This window comes from Pempheris klunzingeri, chromosome 15, assembly GCF_042242105.1.
Source record: "Pempheris klunzingeri isolate RE-2024b chromosome 15, fPemKlu1.hap1, whole genome shotgun sequence".
NCBI classification, from domain to species: Eukaryota; Metazoa; Chordata; class Actinopteri; order Acropomatiformes; family Pempheridae; genus Pempheris; species Pempheris klunzingeri.
In genome coordinates, this window is record NC_092026.1 from 18,587,817 (window position 1) to 18,606,587 (window position 18,771).

Below are 18,771 nucleotides of genomic sequence, written 5' to 3' on the forward strand. Positions count from 1 at the left end.
CACCAAGACTATTGAAATATCTTGAAATCGCTCAATATTTGTGTTCAAATATGTACAAGTTAGGGTTACCTAATAGTATATGGACATTTTTTGTTATTTTATGTTAATGGAGTATTTATTAAAAACAATCTCGTAATCATTATCTCTACTTAATTGCTACACCTACAGCCCTGCCCTCTTAGCTTAGAGAGAGACTAGATTTGGATTGATAGATTGGATATTTTGCTTTTTTTTTTTTTTACTTTTTCAGGTTTTGGAAAACCCCAGTGGTACACATGTGACAGCTTTTAGATTAAAAAAAGAGAAAAGAAAATTGCCCACTTAGCCCCTTTAGCTGATGAGTTGTCAGCCTTATTATAGACTCATAAAATGAAGTCAGTTTTGTTGAATTTGGTTTCTGGCAAAACTGTTTTAAATTGTGTTCATTTTGGCTTTTTGAGGGCTGCTAAAACCCTGAAGAAAAGTATGCTGCATCACCTGAAACACGCACACCACACACAAACACATGCTTACCAGGAACTCCTCTTTGGTGCCCATATGTAATCACTTCATCACTCAACACAATGCCATGCTCCTGCACACACACACACACACACACACACACACACACACACATGGGTTTGCATGGTCGGCACCATGAAGCTATTTGCCAGTTTACAGTGATCAATCATGCTTGTTTAGGGTTTGCAGGTGACCGTCATATTCCTCTGTGGCTGCTGTCACATCAACTTTACATGATTCAAAGGGTACATTGAACAGTGCACACAACACACACATGCACACATACCTGCAACACATTCAGAAGCACACATACACAGCTGGAACAAAGCTGTGAAAGAATTTGAGGAATTTCACATGTGCTTTGAATATACTCAGAGAGGCCATTCTTGGTGATTGTGAGTCATAGTTAAAACAATCTAGTTAAAAAACTCAACTCATGTTTTAAAACCCCACATTTAGATGGAGGTTCTTCCCATTGTTGCCATTATTGAAAGAATGCTAAAAGTTTCTAAAACCCAGTGTATAGCCACAAGCCATTTTCAGCACAGAGTCAATATTGGCCCCACAAATGTCCAGACTTTTTTTTTATTTGTGACTCTGCTCCGAGACTCACAAATACAATCAGTGAATACAAACTCACTGTTGTGCTTTATTGAAAATCAAGGCCATATCACTTTTCTCACTGCACGACTTAATCAACCTAAAAGCACATTTATAATGCACTTTTCTTTTATTGGGGAAATGTCAGAGTAGGCCTTGTCCCAAGATTAAGATGCCCAGCTTTCATCAGAGAAATAGCCCCTCCACAGCAAATCGCATTGTGTTCTCACTCAAATTCAATCAGTGGAATTGTCTCTGAACTTTTTCAACTCCTGAACTTTCCTGCCCTCTCTGTAATCACATTCCCATTCATATTGAATTATAAGCCTTAGGCGAGGGCGAGTATTAAATCCTAAAATCAACCCAATTTACCTAGGCGACACTCGCTCACACTACCTCAGAAGAAGCCTCAATGCACATGGACACAGACTATATACCGAAGAAGACTCGATTAGGTTTGTGCCGTCTTTCCTACCCGCGTTTGATTTTCTTCCCCAGACTCGGATCTATAATCCGCAAAGCGCCCTTTCAGGTGAAGTTAGCCTCTCGCTGCGGTTTTGCGGGGAGGCATAAGCCAGTTTGCCACACCGGATTACAGGGCGACAACGGTTGCAGCTCAGCATGGTTGAAGAGCTACAGTGCGATAGGCCAGCCTCTCTCCAAACCGCCTGCTATCAGTGTTTAGTGGTGCTGCTATTTGTTCCTGTCTGAAAGCACTTTGTTTATTTTTTGTATAAAAAAGGGACGTGAGAGCCTTCTGGGTTAGAAAATTAACACCTGCAAAGCATCAACCCTGGCAGAACTACGGTTGAGATTTTGAACGTGTTGATTGCCTTTGAGCAGACGCCTCCCCCACACAGCCTCTAAAGCACCCTGATGTGATGTGACTGCTTTCTCTCATAAGCCTCATTGGTACACTGATGCTGCAAATGAAAGGACCACACTCTACACTCTTCAAGTAGCACATGATAAAGCAGAGGCAGCAATTAGGTATAGTTTTTTTCTTTTTTTCTTTTTCTCTTTTTACCAAAGAAGCTTTTCATAGACATGACACAGACTGATTCTTGGATAGCCGTCTGACGGCCATGGAAACAGGAATGTTTGTTTTCAAGATTTAATAGTCCTCAAAGATGGCAAAGGCACTTTGAGTGAACTTTAGAATCCTTGAGGGATTTGACAGGTGAGCCACCAGGCAAAGACTGGTACATGAGTTTTTTTGCTTTACTCTGTACACAAAGTCTTTTTGGCAGGGTAAGTGTTACTCTGTTCAAAGACAGTCACAGTGATTATAGTTCAGTAGATGATAAACTGTGTTCACCAGTTGAGGTCTGAAAAAGCAACCATATTGAAACCACGCATCTTGTTGACATGAACGTCTGAACATTTCAGGACTCTTGGCTTGTTGGTCAAGCGTCTGGAGAGGGGAGGCAAGGCCGAGCAGCAGGGCCTCTTCCAGGAGAACGACTGTATCGTCCGTATCAATAATGGAGACCTGAGAAACATCCGCTTTGAACAGTAAGACAGCAGCTCTCGGGGCACACTGTTGAGCTCTGATGGTCCCTGGACTTCCTGTGTGATTTGGAGCCTGCTTCCTCCCTCTTCTTATACTTACAGTTCTAAACCCTGACTTTTGCTCATGCCTTTTTTTTTTACCCTCTCTGCACTCCTGCCAGTGCACAGGTTCCACTGCTGCCTGTCACTGTGCTAAGCTAACCTTTCCCAGTATAACTCCTTTAGGTCGCACCCTCAGTTGCTGAAGCGGTCCCTGCAGTCCTCTCAGCCTGCATTCTCCTATTGTAACACTTTCCTTGTTCTTTCGCTGGAAGGAAAGGCAATAAGGCCCCCTAACATTCATCTGCTTTTCAGCTTATCCTCAGCATATCCTGTGCTTTCATTACCTACATAACCAAACCCACCTGCTCTCCCTCTTTTCTAGATGCTACATGCTGCATGCATGCCTTCATGCTGCATATATAATGTTACCTGTTGGCAATTTCAGACATCCAATGATGCTTACACGTTTGATCTTATTTTCACATGCCAACATAAATGTATACTAAATACATTGCATGTTTTCAACTACAGTATACAAAATATATGTGATATATACACATAAAGCCACTGCAATTCAAAGAACCACCCACACATGCGCACATAGAGGCGTCTTATTTTGATGCATTTCTATTTTGTGGGACTTAACATACAGTCATTTTGTTTGTTAGGCTTCGAAATCTGTTTCGAAGCCTAACAAGATTTTCTTCGCCATTTTCCTTGCCACCACAATACAGTGGACACTTCAGTAGAAGTATCTTTCCTAAAACCGTGTCCCCATATTTTGAATAACAGTCAACAGTTCCAACAAAGGAGCTTTTCTATAATTCTATAATTCGGGTGTGCCAACTCTTGAGCCATGATCAAGTTGTGTCACCGCCAACTGTGCCTGATGAACCAGAGGTCAACCAATCAATGGGAATAAGGCTTCCATACATAGTGTTACAGCATCAACAGTTGCTCTTGTTATTTAACAGTATTTTTATGAGGTAGCAGATTACATTACGTCTGCCACTCTGTTCCGTCTGAAATCGTAAAGATGCCGAGACAGCCCTCCTCAGGGAAGATCATTAGTAGCTGGGAAAAAAAGAAGGGCCTGGAATTTTACAACGAAATTCTCCTTTGGTGGGAGCAATAGAAAGTCTGGGGCCCTGGCCTTTTCCCGAATGTCCGTACAGCTGTCGGGGGGGGGCAAGGGAAGAGCCATACCGAAGTCTGCTTTATTGAAACAGGTGGTGCTAACAAGGCTCCGCTGTTACAGGGTGATGACAGCCAACATAAGTTTCCATTCACACCTACTGTACATGAGCTCACTCTGAGAGGGGGTTTAAAAGAGGATTTTCTGCAAACTATCTGACGGATAGAGGTCTCCTTCATCTGGAGCCAAATGAGGGGATTATGTGATGGAGCTGTCGGGGAGGGTTCAGTCTCTTTTTAGAGCCGCTCACACTGGCAATAAGTATTAATTAACATGTCAGAATGTTCAGGTGGGCGAAGATGGATTTTATATATATATATAGTATGGGTGTGTGTATGTGAGAGAGAGAGAGAGAGGGAGACATTGTGTAGGTAGAGTGCTTTAATTGGCAAGTTTGTGCAGATAAGCCTGTATGTATATGATTGTTGAGAAAGATGTTTAGGGCTGAAATCAGTCAAATAATGGACTCTTTCTCCATTCTCTCTCCAAATCTCTCCCATAAACTCCCTCCCGCTCTTTTTGTCGCAGAGCCCAGAACATGTTTCGTCAGGCCATGCGCTCTCCTGTCATCATGTTCCACGTGGTGCCATCTTCGATGAAGGCCCACTACGAGCAGCTGTCCCACGCTGAGAGGAACCCGGCATACGCCTCAGGCCGCTTCAGCCCCGACTCACTGACCGGCAGCACCGTCTCTGGCATAGACCACACCCCGCAGAGGATGTCCCGACACGGCTCCCAAACTCACCCACACTCCCATCCGCATCCTCATTCCCATAGTCACCCAGACCAGACTGACGGCTACCCTCCTCTGACTCACCCGGCAGTCTCTGCGGCCAAGCCTCCAACGGGACACACCCACTCACCTCAGAGGGGGCTCAATTCAACGCCAACAGTAGGATATACCAAAAAAGTTGGGAGGAGGCTCAACATCCAGCTAAAGAAAGGTGAGGTGACGAAAGGTTTCCCCAAAAGCAATTCTACCAGATCAAAGTGTTTCAATAGAAAGTAGGTTGTGTTTTTCGGTATGGAGTGGGTGATTTACATAGTTCATTTTTGAGGAGGGGAGATTAGGGAATCTCCTGCAACAGACGGCCAATAGAAGACAAGTAATATGTGTGAGACACCCCAAGTCTTTTAGCATAGTGGTCACTCTCCGTCTTGCACTTAGCCTTAAGTGCACCTCGCATTTGGAGTCTGGTCAGTCAACTGACATCTTTAAGACTCTGAAGATCTTTAAATCTAGAAATACATTTGGAACTTCCATTATCAGAAAAGTCCTGTGTTTTCATTGTGAGGGGAAAAAACACTGCACTTCTTACATGATGTATCACATCCTCTTGTTTTTGAAGTATCATCTAATTCTTTCCGGAGGGTATATTCTTTCCATCTGTATAAGCAAGCAATTTCCCCATTCCAGGCACATCAACAAAAATCAGGGGATTGAGAAATAGGGGAAACATAAAGCATGCAGAATGTGAACAGTGATGTAACAGGCTTAAAAACATACAGAGTTTATCATAATGATGCGAGCAGCGAACAGTGGGTGACAAGTCCAATAAGTCCACTCAAGAATCTGGGAGGTGGAAATTCAGAATGCAAGGCATTGTGTGAAATAAAACCTGGGGGACATCTCCTCGGTACAAGCTTTGACTGACAGCTGGCACAGGTAGCGCAAACCTTTGCCAACAGGATACCAGGTGTCGATGCCAGGTCTCGATGCCAGGTCTCAGGGCCAGAGAGCTTGTTGCTAAGCAGCCGCTGGTCCCTCTGTGCTGTCAAATGCCACAGCAAAGAGCCTGACAGGGCTGCACCATATGCCCGTCGAAGTTTTCAACCCAAATCTATTCCCTCTCTTGGGGCTGGAATCAAGCCAGAACATTAAACATAAAAACACCCAGCTGGTTGTTGCATATTCCATCCTGGCTGATAGCTATTTCCACTTGTTCCTTTATCATAGTTCTTTCCTCTCAGTCTCACATCTCTGCTTAGTCATAATGCTCAGAATATACAGCATTCTGTGCATGATATGCCAGGAGATCTGTTGTGTTCTCAGTCAAAGATGTTATCTTTTCTCATTCCACCTTTTGTTTGCTGCTCTTGGAGCAGACACTTGCAGGGATTAACAGCGACTCCCAAGAGGCATGTTTGGCTCATCAATTTTGTTTTGAGTACTGACTTTAGCCCATAGCTCTGAGCGCAGATTAAACTCCCGTATTGTTTATATGCTTGAATCAGACACCGGTCTCCACGCAAATCCCAGGGAGTATCAAAATCAATCAAAGTATTCCATTCTGCACAGGAAATTGCTTAGCTATGTCTTAATCAAGCTAATAGAAGTTTCAAAGATCCTCCTCCCTGTTTAAAGCCAGGAACGCTATAAGTATTTACCGGTGGTATAATACCACACTTTGTCTGCCGGCGGGAAGTTGATTGGCTCATCAATGTAGGGGATTAGGTAGAGGATGTGAAACAGAATAGCTAAGTGTTCTGCTTTTCTTCGCATCAGCTCAGTCAGACAGGCAGTGAGGATTAGGGCCGGGACTCTGATACAGCAAGGATGCTCATTATTGTTCATATATGAACTTTGTCTTACAGTCTCACGCACAGTGTCATTGGGAACGGTATCTTTACAAAGCTCTCTAAAACACACACATGAAGTGCCTTGATCAGAGCTCTCAGATTGCAGGGTGTGTGTAACCCTAAGCTTGTGGAGAGGGCCGGATCATGGTGACCCCTCCATAACCCCAGTGCAGTGCAATATGTTCTTACCACAGGGTTTCTTTTTTCTCAGTTTCCGGCTTCAATTAAATATCAGGAAAAAGTATTAGAAGTTCCGGCTGAACTTACTTGCTGACACCAAGTAATTGCATGTACTTACATAGTCCAACTTCTAACTTTAATATAACTTATATAAGTTGCCTTTCCTCTCAATACGTTCTGCTTTAATTATTCACAATAAACCTACTTGATTTCTGTGCTGACAGGATGCAGGATTTCTCTTCATTTCCCGTATTTTAACTTCCTTAATAGTAGGAAATTGTTTGTTTGTCTGTTGGGTTTATTGATGGTAAGAGATACACGCTCGTGTTCCTAATGGTCCAGTGCAATCAACTATTAAGGGGTTGCAGGCAAAATTTGTAAAATACACAAACAAAATCACATCCGCCCACATAAACACAGATTAATGAGCACAGGCAGATTGACTCTATACCGTAAGTGCTAGGTCAGAATCACTGGCATGTTCTCTCCAGATAGGTCGGACTGGAAACCTGGTGATGGTTACTTACCTCTTGGACAATGGCTACTTTTAGCTTGTACACTGGCCAGCTTTGTTTGTAGCATATACAGAACAGTGTTGCTTCCCATTCAGAGGAGAGGAAGGAAGGACATCAAACTAAAGTTTTAGCTAATAAGATATCTTGCTGCAATTTGGACTCTCGGTTCTCTCAAATGTTACCACCGTCCAGACAGAGCAATTCACCTCTTTAGCAAAATTGTAAAGGCAAAGACAGAGTTTTGCTGTACTCATGCATCAGGTAAGATCTTCATGCATCTTATCGCGTTATCAAAGTAGTTACTTTATGACGACTTAAACAACTGCATTACATATTCACGTCAAATTTAATAATGCCCTCCACTATACAGTGCTGCAGGAAATGCCGTTTTATTCCTCATCACTAACCCTTTACTCACGATGAACATGTAAGCATTATGTCTGCCTAAACACTTACTACTGTTATTGCTTAAACTTGCATCAGATCCAGGAAAGCCACGGCGGCTTTAGTATGAACTTATTCGCAGTAGCTTTAGCTGCAGGGAGCTTCAGCTTCTGCCTCAAGATAAAGCCATCATTGCATTATTAAGACCTCATCTTCTTACTGCTCATTCCACAGGTCCTGAGGGACTCGGCTTCAGTATAACATCTCGGGACGTTCCCATCGGCGGCTCGGCACCCATCTACGTGAAGAACATTCTGCCTCGGGGAGCTGCCATCCAAGATGGCCGTCTTAAGGCAGGAGACAGGTTGCTGGAGGTGAGAAAGTGAAAGTACAGTGACATTTAACACAGCAGCTCACATGTGTGCAGGAGCTGATGTACTCGTTTTGTTTAATGTATGAAGGCGACTGGATTGCGCTATCTGGACAGCAGACATGCACCAGGAAATAGTCATGTTCCAAAATTATACAAAACCCAGTATGAAATATGTGTCACAATGTGAAGACCCCATAAGTGCTAATACTTTTAAAACGTCAACAACTGCCTGTCATCTGTTGAATTCAAAGTGTACCTAATTAATTTCAGGTAGCATTTTATATGGAAATTGAGCATCCTGGAATTAAATCAAAGAGCATGTTGTCATACTCTATCCTGTGCAGCAAGATGGAGCTTTTGAAGTTGCGTTATCCCACATTGCGAGCCATTTGCATAAAGGATTACACTGTGCAACGCTGAATCAATGGGGTTATTGCACTAAACCTTGAATCCTTTGATCCACTGGTTTATTTTTCACTTTAAACTTTTCTTTGAACCACTGATGAAATGACTAGTTGATCACTGCGTTAGACTACAAGTTTGATTTAGAAAATATCAGAGGATTTGCTGCTTTTCTCTGTTTTAAAGCACAGGCTGCAGTAAGTAATTTGCATATTTCACCATGGGCTTAAAAGTTGCCAAGAGATGAATCCGCGCAGCTTATTTAGAAGTAAACCCAGTTGCTTTGTCTCCCGTTCAGGTGAATGGAGTGGACCTAAATGGACGAACCCAGGAAGAGGTAGTGTCTCTGCTCAGGGCCACACCCATGGGTGGAGCTGTGGGGCTGCTGGTCCTACGGCAGGAGGACACTTTCCTCCCCCGAGAAGTGGTACGTTTGTCATTCTCCACGTCCCTAGCAACGTTCCTTCAAGTCTTCATCCTGTCAGCATAATACATTTCACATCATGGCATATATGCAATCCCCCGTGCATGGATAAGTATTAGGTTATGGGTGTGTGCTCTCGCATACGTGTGAGAGCGTGTCTGTCTGCTCCCGTGCTGTCACAAGTGCAGTTAATCCCCACAGTGAGTGCAGCGTTGTCTTCTCATTTCCCAGCTAACACAACCCGCTAGCCGAGCATGCAGATTGATTGTCCCGCTCTCCGTCGCTACACTCCTCTCTATTATCAGACCGTGGCTAGCCTCAGAGGGAACCTGTAGAGCTCAATCTTTACTCTTTAACTCACTCTCCCTCTCCTTCCCTCTCACTTTGACTCCGTCTCTGTCTATCTTTATGTGTCACCCTCCTCCTCCCACTCCTTTTCGTTCCCACTCACCATTTCCTCTCGCTTTGTTAGGTTACCGTCTCCGTCTCTGTGTTTCCATCTCTCTCGCTGCGTTTTACCTCCAAGCTGACTGACTAGATTGATGGATGTGGGGATGAACAGACAGATGCAGGGCAGGTAGTAGGCAGAGAGTGAAAAACACACTTGGCTTGAATATCAATCAGGGAACATCCTCACACATTAAAATATAACGGCAACACAAGTCTTTGCGTGCTGTTTTTGGATGATAAAGCTGTCACTCATTCATAGCTTGTAATTATGATGACTCATGGGAGCTAATGTAGAAGGTACAACTGCTTGCTTTACTTAAGGTGGCGTTTTTACAGGATGCCAGATGTTATAGTTAATTATCTGTGTTGAAAATCAGGTGTGAATTACTGCACATCTGGAGTTATCTTAAAGTTGTTTGGTAAAAAAAAGTAATCTCATAATGGCCAAGAGACAAAACAGGGAGCAGAACACTATGGCTGTAGGAGCAGCTTTTGGTTTTGTTTTTTTCTTGTGGGAAGAGTGAACAGTGGAGGCTCTCAAGCTTTAAATCACGGTGGTGTTTACTCCTCAGCAGCGGTCAATGACTCTCTGCTATCTCTCTAGCTGCACTAGCTGGCTTTAAGACACGCCTTATCGAGTAGTAGCATGAGTTATACCTCGAGACAGTCTTAAATCCCCCCTCCGTTGGCATCAAAATGGTTTCTCCCATCACCCTTAGCAGCCACTGCGGCCATTAGAGGCACAAGCTGCCATTCGCTAGCAAGTGGTGTCTATCAAGTGGCTGATTGGTGACAATTATCACAGCAAGAGATGCAGAGGAGGCAATTGGCTGGCTGTCGCCACGGGGCGAAGTCAGATGAGAGGAACTGCCACACTGGTCGATACTCATCTTTAGATTAGAGCGGGGCATTGAGTCCGGCTGACTCTGCGTAGTTGGTAGAAAGATGGAAGGATTTATTTGATCTGTGGTTATCAGCTGTAAAGCGTGGAGAGGGTGATGTGAAAGGGTTGAGATGGGACTTGAGGGAGATGAGGGCCAGTGCACAAAATGAGCCTTCATTGAAAGCTGTGAGCTGGGCTAAGCATTTTCTCATGGATTTTAGAGATGGAGGGGTCTTAGCAGCATGTCAGGTTAACACAAATGTACTAATAACAGACATTATATATAAATGAAAACACAAACTGGATGACTAAATTGAGCTTAACCAAAACAGAGTTTCAAAAGTAAATGGCATGTATTCGCGGCACATAAATATGAATTAAAAATGGCATTTACTAAGCTTTATTTATTAAACCTAATCAAGTGCAGTAAAAAAATAAAGTCAGCAGCTGCTGTATCATTTGTACAGCTGCCACATGCAGCAGGTATAAGCTACTGGACAAGCTGGACAATCAACCATTATATTGCTAATATGAAACCATATCAATCTTCAAATAACATTATAATGGAAGTGGTTATTGGGTTTTCCACATTGATGGTAGACTAACAAAAGTAACCCCATGTAAATTATTTCTGTGCTGTTATTAATGCACTGCACATTCATGCACATGCAATACAAAATCACACTGTCTGTCTTTTTTAGAATTCTACTCGTCAAAAAGAAGAAACAGTGTTTTTCAAAGACTTTCAGCTAAGAGTCAATTTAACTACTACTAGAAAAGCACCCATCATGCAATTTATTCATCAGGGAATATTGCACCAATCAGTGTGTTAGTGCTTTTTCAAAAGTCAAGAAGAAAAAGCCCTGCCTGTTGCTGTGCGCTCACCTAGGTCGCTTTCATCTGGTGAAAGCAATCTGGACGAACTGAGAGATTCCCTTATCTGAATTATGACAGCTGGACAGTAAGAGGACACTGGCTAGAGAGATTCTCCAGAGTACATCAAACTGAAACGGTAAAAGTGTGTGGGAACACAGAAAAAGGATTTTGCCCCCCTCCCGTCCCCAGTGGAAGCGACACCTTTGAAGATTGTGACATTCTGTCCTTGCAGACACTATAGCTTTTTATGACCCACAGTATATATTTTAAGTCTGAGTGCACACTAACCCAGCAATAACTACCCATCTGTCTGCTGAGATCTATCATTTTCATGTCCTGCATGCTCATTAATTCATCGCACTGCTTCCATTCATCCATAAGTCCCCCCTTTCCACAGCTTCTTGTGTTCTCAAGTTTTCACTGTTCCTGTCAAAAAAATATTTTTGCTGGATTACGTTTTGGTTCCTTTGTCCCCTCTCTATCCTCTAGACTGCTGAGCCCCAGATGCAATGCCCCAGAGACTTGGTAAGACTCCACCCCAACACTAGCCTGCAATTAAACCCACTTCCCAAAACCTGAACAGCTACACTTTATTTAACCTGAACCCCCCTTCGCACGGATGCTGTTAATGTCTGCTCAGAAAAACATGGAATGCTATCGCCCAGATGGGATAAAAACATACATACAGGGTCCTTTACTAAACTAGCTGGTTAATCAAAGTGCAAGTCACTAGTCACGCGTATAAATGTTAGTCAGTAACACTAATTTTAATCTCCATCCGGAGTTGCTGTAACAAATCACAATTTCATGGTTCATCAGTATGGACTGTTCTGGCTGTGCTGCAGAATAATTTGCTCCATCACTCTCCTCAGAGCTGTATTTGTCAGCGAAGGTGGAAACACATGGGAGTTTGCTTTATTTGTCGGCTGTGGATAAGGTTGTCAGTCTGGCCTTCTTGCAGCAGACTCGCTCTGATATGTGAGGTGAATAACAAACAGTCTGTTTAGTTTGTGTTTCACTTTATTGAGGGGAAAAATGCAGAGAGAGAGCTCGCTGTGGCTGTCTCGGTGCCAAAAGTGCGCAGAAACTTTGACAACTTCGACATATGACGGCATCCGTAATGGAGGCACTTGACGTAAATAGCCTCATATATCATATCCATAAATGCCCAGGCACCGAAAGCAAATAAACCCTCCTAATGGTAGCATTGTGCCCTGCAGTGATGGCAGATGCAGTTTTAGTATGAGAATCTACCTTCTGTGAAGAATCGGCTCTCAGCAGGACGTACGGTATCTCCAAATGTTACAATACGGCCTCCGCAGCCTGAACGTTCCTCGTCACACATTAACCTAAAAGCTTCCCCACCACAGCAGCTGTTAAAAGCTCATCTGTCTTTACTGCGGAAATTAAAAGGCTATTCACATTTCCATAACTCACCATTTACATACCAAACTTGAGTTGTAATTGAACAACCGCAGACTTCACTTCTTCACATCTGGCCTTACCTTCAGGTTACATCTGGCCAAGTGTGTGTGATTGGTTGTGTTTTGCGTGGCACATTAGAAGTGTAATTGGCCAGTTAATTTGATTGGCGGTTGTACCTGCCAGCTGTGTGGATGATAGTCATCATCAAGGAACGTTATGGCAGGACATTTTCCATTATTGTGATTGCAGCTGGCACATCTCACGTGCGCGCACACACACACACACACACACACACACACACACACACACGTTCGGGCATTGCCACATGTATCATTCCTTAAAATGAGCACAGGGTTACCTGAGAGTAGGCTTTCTACCATCGCTGCCTTGTCAACTAGAGATGCCAACTCTCTGTATTAAATGTCATGCTATTAGTTGGCCGTCTACCAGCCACTCTGGTATCTCAAAATACACCAGCAGTGAGACATAACTGGAGTTTTCAATCTTTTTAAGGACTTTACTGCACAGAAGTCATAGTTTTCTTTTACTTACTGTTATTTTTTCTTAGTAATGTAATGGAGAGAGTTCAGCTTTCTGGTCGGTTCACCTACTAGATGCTCAAGTGTTTCTTTCTGGCGATATTCTCTGGGAACTGATCAAGGCAAATCTTCCGTATCACAATTAAAGTAGATCTAGACTAAATTGATATGTATATATTTCATGTAGAAAATACTGGCCAGTCATTAAGAATTTAGGGAAGTAAAATCAATTGTGTTGTTTCCTTTTATTTTGGACGTTTAACTCCCTAAAAAAATCAATGTAGCCAGATAGATTGAGGAAATGCATCATGACCACGTTGTCTCCAGTCTCCCCCATTTTGTCTCTTCTCGCCTCCCTTCTCACGTCCCATTCTAACTCCAAACCTCCAGATGAGTCTCTCTCTTCACTCTTTCCCGGAACATCAACCGCCATAATGGATTCAGTGCCTTTCAGATGTTATCTGTTGTCAGGCGCCTCATTTTAAACATCTCGCGGCAGCAGAGGCACCATGATGTACAGCTTTAGATGCAGGGTGTGGATCAAACGGAACAGGGCAGCTTTTAATGGACAATTATCCACTTTCAAGTAATTGAAACCTTTCCAGTAGATGAAGAGAGAACTTGAAGTTGTGGGGCAGGATGGCAACTAAGGATTCTTTTCTTTATGAGTCCTTTCCATCATTTTAGCTATTGATCTATTAGAATTTCCGAAAGCTGTAGAAAATGGTTCCCTGGGCCTTCAAATTGTTTGCGTTGTCTGTCAGTCCAAGATTTTTAAGTATTCAATTTAAAATGATATAAACCAAAAATGTCACATTTTAGAATCTTGAACCCGTAATGTTTGCCAATTTATGTGTTTTATGTCTGATAGATTTTTAGATTTTTTTTTCAGCACTATCACAATCTGCAGCATTTGTGCACAGTCAAGTGAATCACGCTACCGGTATTCAAAGATACATGGATAAGAATAAGACCCAACATAGTGTGTAAACAGCATTCATGCCTCATCATACTGACAGTGGGCTCTATTATCTGTGTGCATACATTAAAGTAAAGTGTTTCAGCTCGCTGACAGACTTGAGTTGGAGTTGAAAGCAAAAGAGGTTTTAGTCCAGGTGAATTGCTGGCCATGGTGTGGCTTTTATAGAACTCAAGTATATATAAGTATAATGCCTTTGTTACTTGTATTTGTATCTGTTTGTGCAGTTCAGAATATTGCTTATTAGTAACTTTACAAGGCTGACTGAATTAAACAGAATAAATAAATACAAACAGCTTGTAGACTTGCAGGTTTGCCGGCACTCCAGTTGGGGTTTTTGAGGTTGGCCTGGCATGACTCATCCTGTGAGAGAGAGCTCTGTTGAGGGTTACGCTGCAGACAAAATGCAACAACTGAAGTGGAAAAAGCACTCACTTCTTGAAATCGGCCCAATGACCCAAAAATCACCCACATTTTTACAGCAGTTCACTAGAGGCTGTCGTTAGTTGTGTGACATTCAGGTTTGTTTTATTTGACTTTCCAAGCATGTGGGTGGCTAAAACGTTCACTCATTCCACATTATTGTTTTTGTTATTGTTCATTTCTGCTTATTACATTATAAAATGTGCCGATGTTTAGGTACACTTGTGTTTCATAAAAAAGTCATCACATTTAGATCCCCAATCTCCCATGCTACATTTTTTTCCCATTCCTGCATTGAGTTATTAAGTGGTTTCTATTTAAGGGTTTTCTTGTGTCTAACCTGTTGACTTTGACTGCCCCTTTTAGCATCCAAGGCAGCCATTGACAGCCGGGAAACCCCATTGGCTGATTGAGGTAACTGCTGCATGACATCACCAGCTTGGGTCATTATGCTGCACAGGGAAAAGGCATCAAAGGCAAATGAGATACTTTGGGTGGCCTCACAAATAGACTGGGAGTCATTTAAGCTATTCATTGCTTTGCCAATGGTCTGTGGAAACAAATCATTTTGTTGGGTTTTCTCTGTCTCCTTCTCAGCACCCTCTCCTCTATGTTATTTTCACTGTGTCTCTCTCGCGTCCGTCTTTGTTACTTCTGTTCACTCTTTTGCTCTCCATTCTTCCTCTCTTCCCCTCTCTTTCCTGCACAGACACTCTTAAGACACACTTAAGGACGCAAATCCTCCTCCCAGCACCTGGTTTCTACAATAGAGTGCTGATCAAAGGCATCCGTCTTTACATGCCTGCCCTGATAGTTCCATAATGGGCCCATAACGTGAACATTCAGCTCCATTGTTTACGCCATTAGTCACACAGGCTTATGGAAAATTACTGCAATACTATATTGAAAAGCCATCAGCGCCATCAGCATTGGCAGCAATAATGCTGCAGCAACACTGTGCCAAGATGCTATCTATCACATGTGCATGTTTCCTCTCCTCTCTGCATACAAAACCATTATGAAATGGCAATCTGTTAGCACGTTGTAGTGTAATGATGAATGTTTTCATGATACAGCACTCAGTATAGCAGAACATGTGTTTACTATTCATGACACAGCATGAATATTATATCAAAATTATTTTAAGTCATAATACAGTAAGTCTATAGGGGGATCTATAGGTGTGGTGGCATTATATACGATGGTCTAGTCAATTTATGACGAGTCACAATGCAAAGAAACGATGGCAGCATATTATTCTCCCTGTGTTTGAACCAATGTCACTGACTGAGGAATGAAATCAGTGAAATCAGCTGAAAAAACCTTTTGCCTCCACTAACAATAATAACACCAAAGTATGATTTTGAGTCTGTGGCTAAAATTTTTTTTTTAATCAGCTCTTTTACTAACAATGTATGCTCCTTCATACGACTTCTCTACATTTCAGATGGAAATAGACTTTTTTACGCCAATTCATGAATATTTATATTTAAAACATAATGACCTTCAAAATATAATATTTTATCATTCATCAAATGATCCTGCAGTATTTACATCGGTCAGAATAAACACCTTGAGCAGCTAGGGTTACTATAAATACAACATGACTCTAATAAGTTTTTACTAATTACTCAGAAATGGACCATTTAGCTGATGATATTTTTTTCAAGTAAATATAAGTACTTTCATATTGTTGTATTTCTGCTTTTACATAAGTAAAGGATCGTCTTCTACCACTGCTCTGGGTGTATATGGAGTTTTTAACATAATGGGGAGTCATTACAAGAGTTGCATAACTTTGTATCATTATTAGCACAATAGGATAGCTGCAGTGATTAATGGCTGCAGCCCCATGGCAGCAGGCTCGATGCTGTTTCTGTGTCCTGCAGCGGCCTGCTGATGACACATACGAGTCAATCAGAGAGGGCCGTTCTATCGCAGAACAGGCTCTCCGGCTTAATTAAAGTGATGTTTCAAGTTGCCACCTGGGCCATACACACACATTCGAGCCACCCATACAGCGCACACACACTCACAGTATACAGTTACATCGACTATTCTGAGGCCTTAACACATTACGGGCTCAGAAACTCACAAGCCATATGGCACATACACCATACACCACTATGCACTCACACTTAAGTATACTCGCACACTAGTGCACGTGATGCTAACATGGAGCAGCTGCTGGTGTAATTGCTCAGAGTTGGATGAGGTTATAAATGGTTTCTAGTGGTTTGTTGAGCTCCAAGAGCGAGCCACATAGTCTTTGGCTGTCCAAACGGGAGAGGCAGCGAGGGGTAGGAAGACGGCAGCTGACTGACAATTTTTGGACAGCAAGTGAGAAGGAGGAATGTATGTGTGTACATCAATCGATTCTTGTACATGACATTTGCTGTGAGTGCACATGTTTTTTTTATGTCCATGTGCTGACACATATCCACCTATTGATACATACAGACCTGCCTTCTCTAATTTATTCTTTCTCACACACACACACACACACAGACAGACAGTTGTTTCCATCACTTTAGACGACATTCCACTCACGTACATTTATTTCCTGGAGACTTACTGTAGGATAAAGAACCTAACTTTTACCATAACCACTACTTGTCTAAACCTAACCCTTCGCCAAACCTAAAACCACATTTTCACCCTAAAATGTAATGATTTGCTGTATTGGGTTCTGCGTTTTGTCTCCAAAAGGAAAGTGGGTCCCCACAATGTAACTGTATAAACAGATTTGTGAGTAAAACATGTCTCACACACACACACACACCTGCCTCCCTCTCTTCCTCCATGCTGTGCCAGTCTCAGCTTCGTCGATCGCACAGGTATTTGATATTCATGGTCTATCAGCATGGAGCTATAGCGAGACGTGTCAGAAACAGTGAGGGAAGAGAGAGAAGGAGAGGAGAGGGTAAGAGAGGGAAAATTGGAGCTGTGAATAGAGGGGAAAATAGGAACCAAGAGAAGGGCGAACAGCAGAAAATATGAGGTAGAGAGTGGTGGAAAGATGAACATTTTACTTCACTGGAACAAAGGATCGTGGCTCAGTGCGGGACAGACACCATCAGACCTGCACACATACACAAAGTATGTGGGCAGGTGTGTCCACATACTTTTAATCATATCGTGTAAATGGCAAGAGGAGAGAGAGAGGAGGAAGATATAGGGGGTGAGGGTGATAATGGGAGTGGTAAATGTAGTGATAGAAAGTAAGGGAGGAATAGGGAGAGAGAGAGTCGGAGTATGAATAAAAAGAGATTTGTGCTACAGTAGGCAGCCAACAATGCTCTCCACGCCCGACTTCCCTTGACCAATTACACCCTTCACTGCCTCCTTCTCACTTCTCTCCCTTGCTCTCCCTCTACATCACCTTTTTTTTTTTTTCTTTTTAAATTCCCCTCAAGCAACTTTTCTAGATGCCATCAAATCGACAGGTTTGTTGGGCCCAAAGTTGAGCCCTGCCGCCGACCTGCTAATTGCGTCAGGCACTGCAGAGGAGCGAGGTGCGCGCGAGGGTGGAGAGGAAGAAGAAGAAGGCGGAAAAGAGGGCGACTTTGAATTCTCTTGATGCTAAAGCTCGACTCTAGAATACAAAGAAGTGTGGAGGCTGTGCTGGTGCGAGACATACATTAGGTGTGCAAAGTGGGAGAGGTTCAAGATAGAAGGCAAGTGAGAGAAAAGACGGGAGCAAGAAGCAAAAGGCTGTGAAAGGGAAAGTGAGAGAAGTGGGTGGGAGATGAAGAGAAAGAAGATGAAAAGGTGAATGATATATGAGGGGAAGGCTACGTCCATACTAACTGTCTGAATCGGAGGGAAAAAAAACAGCGTAGTCATTCTTATCTACGTATTTCTTCTGTTTCTGTCTTAAGACAACTGAACAAGCAGAAAATGATAATTAAACATGGCTTATAGAAGCCACCTGTTAGACAAACAGCATTTTCTATGTCTATGCATTTCCTCTGAAGATCACTGAGCAGGTTTTCCAAAGGCTATGTTTACCACACTAAAACACAAGGCCAGCATTTTCACATTAATCTCTTCTGCAGACCGTTGGCACAAACACCAGGAGAACACAGAGAAAACGATGCCCCCTCGAATGTAACTAGTTTAGTATGTGGCAGACTCTTCTCATACAAATGGGATGATGAAGAAAGGGTAAAGGAAGGAGGCGATGGAGAAATGGTGGGAGCCAGAGAGAGAATTGGGGGTAAGAGAGGACGAGCTGCACGGGGGAGGGGGGGAGGAAATGAGTAGTAGATGGTTTGAAAAAGGCGAAAGAAAGTTAAAGGAGTATAAAGAGATGGGTGAGAAAAGGTGGAAGGCAGAGAAAGAGATAGATGGAGAGGAAGAGTGAGAGATACAGACAAACAGTGAGAGAGGTGGCAGCGTCTGTCTCCCTTTTGTGTTCCACATGGATTCATGCCTTTCTGTCGGCCTTTCATTCACACTCCCTCGCTCGCTCACTCCGTCATTGTC

General features: G+C 42.8%; 1 protein-coding gene across 3 annotated transcripts in view; it reads left to right on the plus strand.

Moving 5' to 3' along the window:
• Nucleotides 1-18,771, plus strand: part of pard3ab (par-3 family cell polarity regulator alpha, b) — a 216,593-nt gene that overhangs the window by 103,610 nt on the left and 94,212 nt on the right. For all 3 annotated transcript variants that reach the window (XM_070844549.1, XM_070844550.1, XM_070844551.1), the window contains exons 8-13: nt 2,491-2,616; nt 4,379-4,794; nt 7,744-7,883; nt 8,583-8,711; nt 11,407-11,442; nt 14,650-14,697. In XM_070844549.1, the coding sequence (XP_070700650.1) occupies nt 2,491-2,616; nt 4,379-4,794; nt 7,744-7,883; nt 8,583-8,711; nt 11,407-11,442; nt 14,650-14,697 (895 nt within the window). The remainder of the gene's footprint in view (nt 1-2,490; nt 2,617-4,378; nt 4,795-7,743; nt 7,884-8,582; nt 8,712-11,406; nt 11,443-14,649; nt 14,698-18,771) is intronic.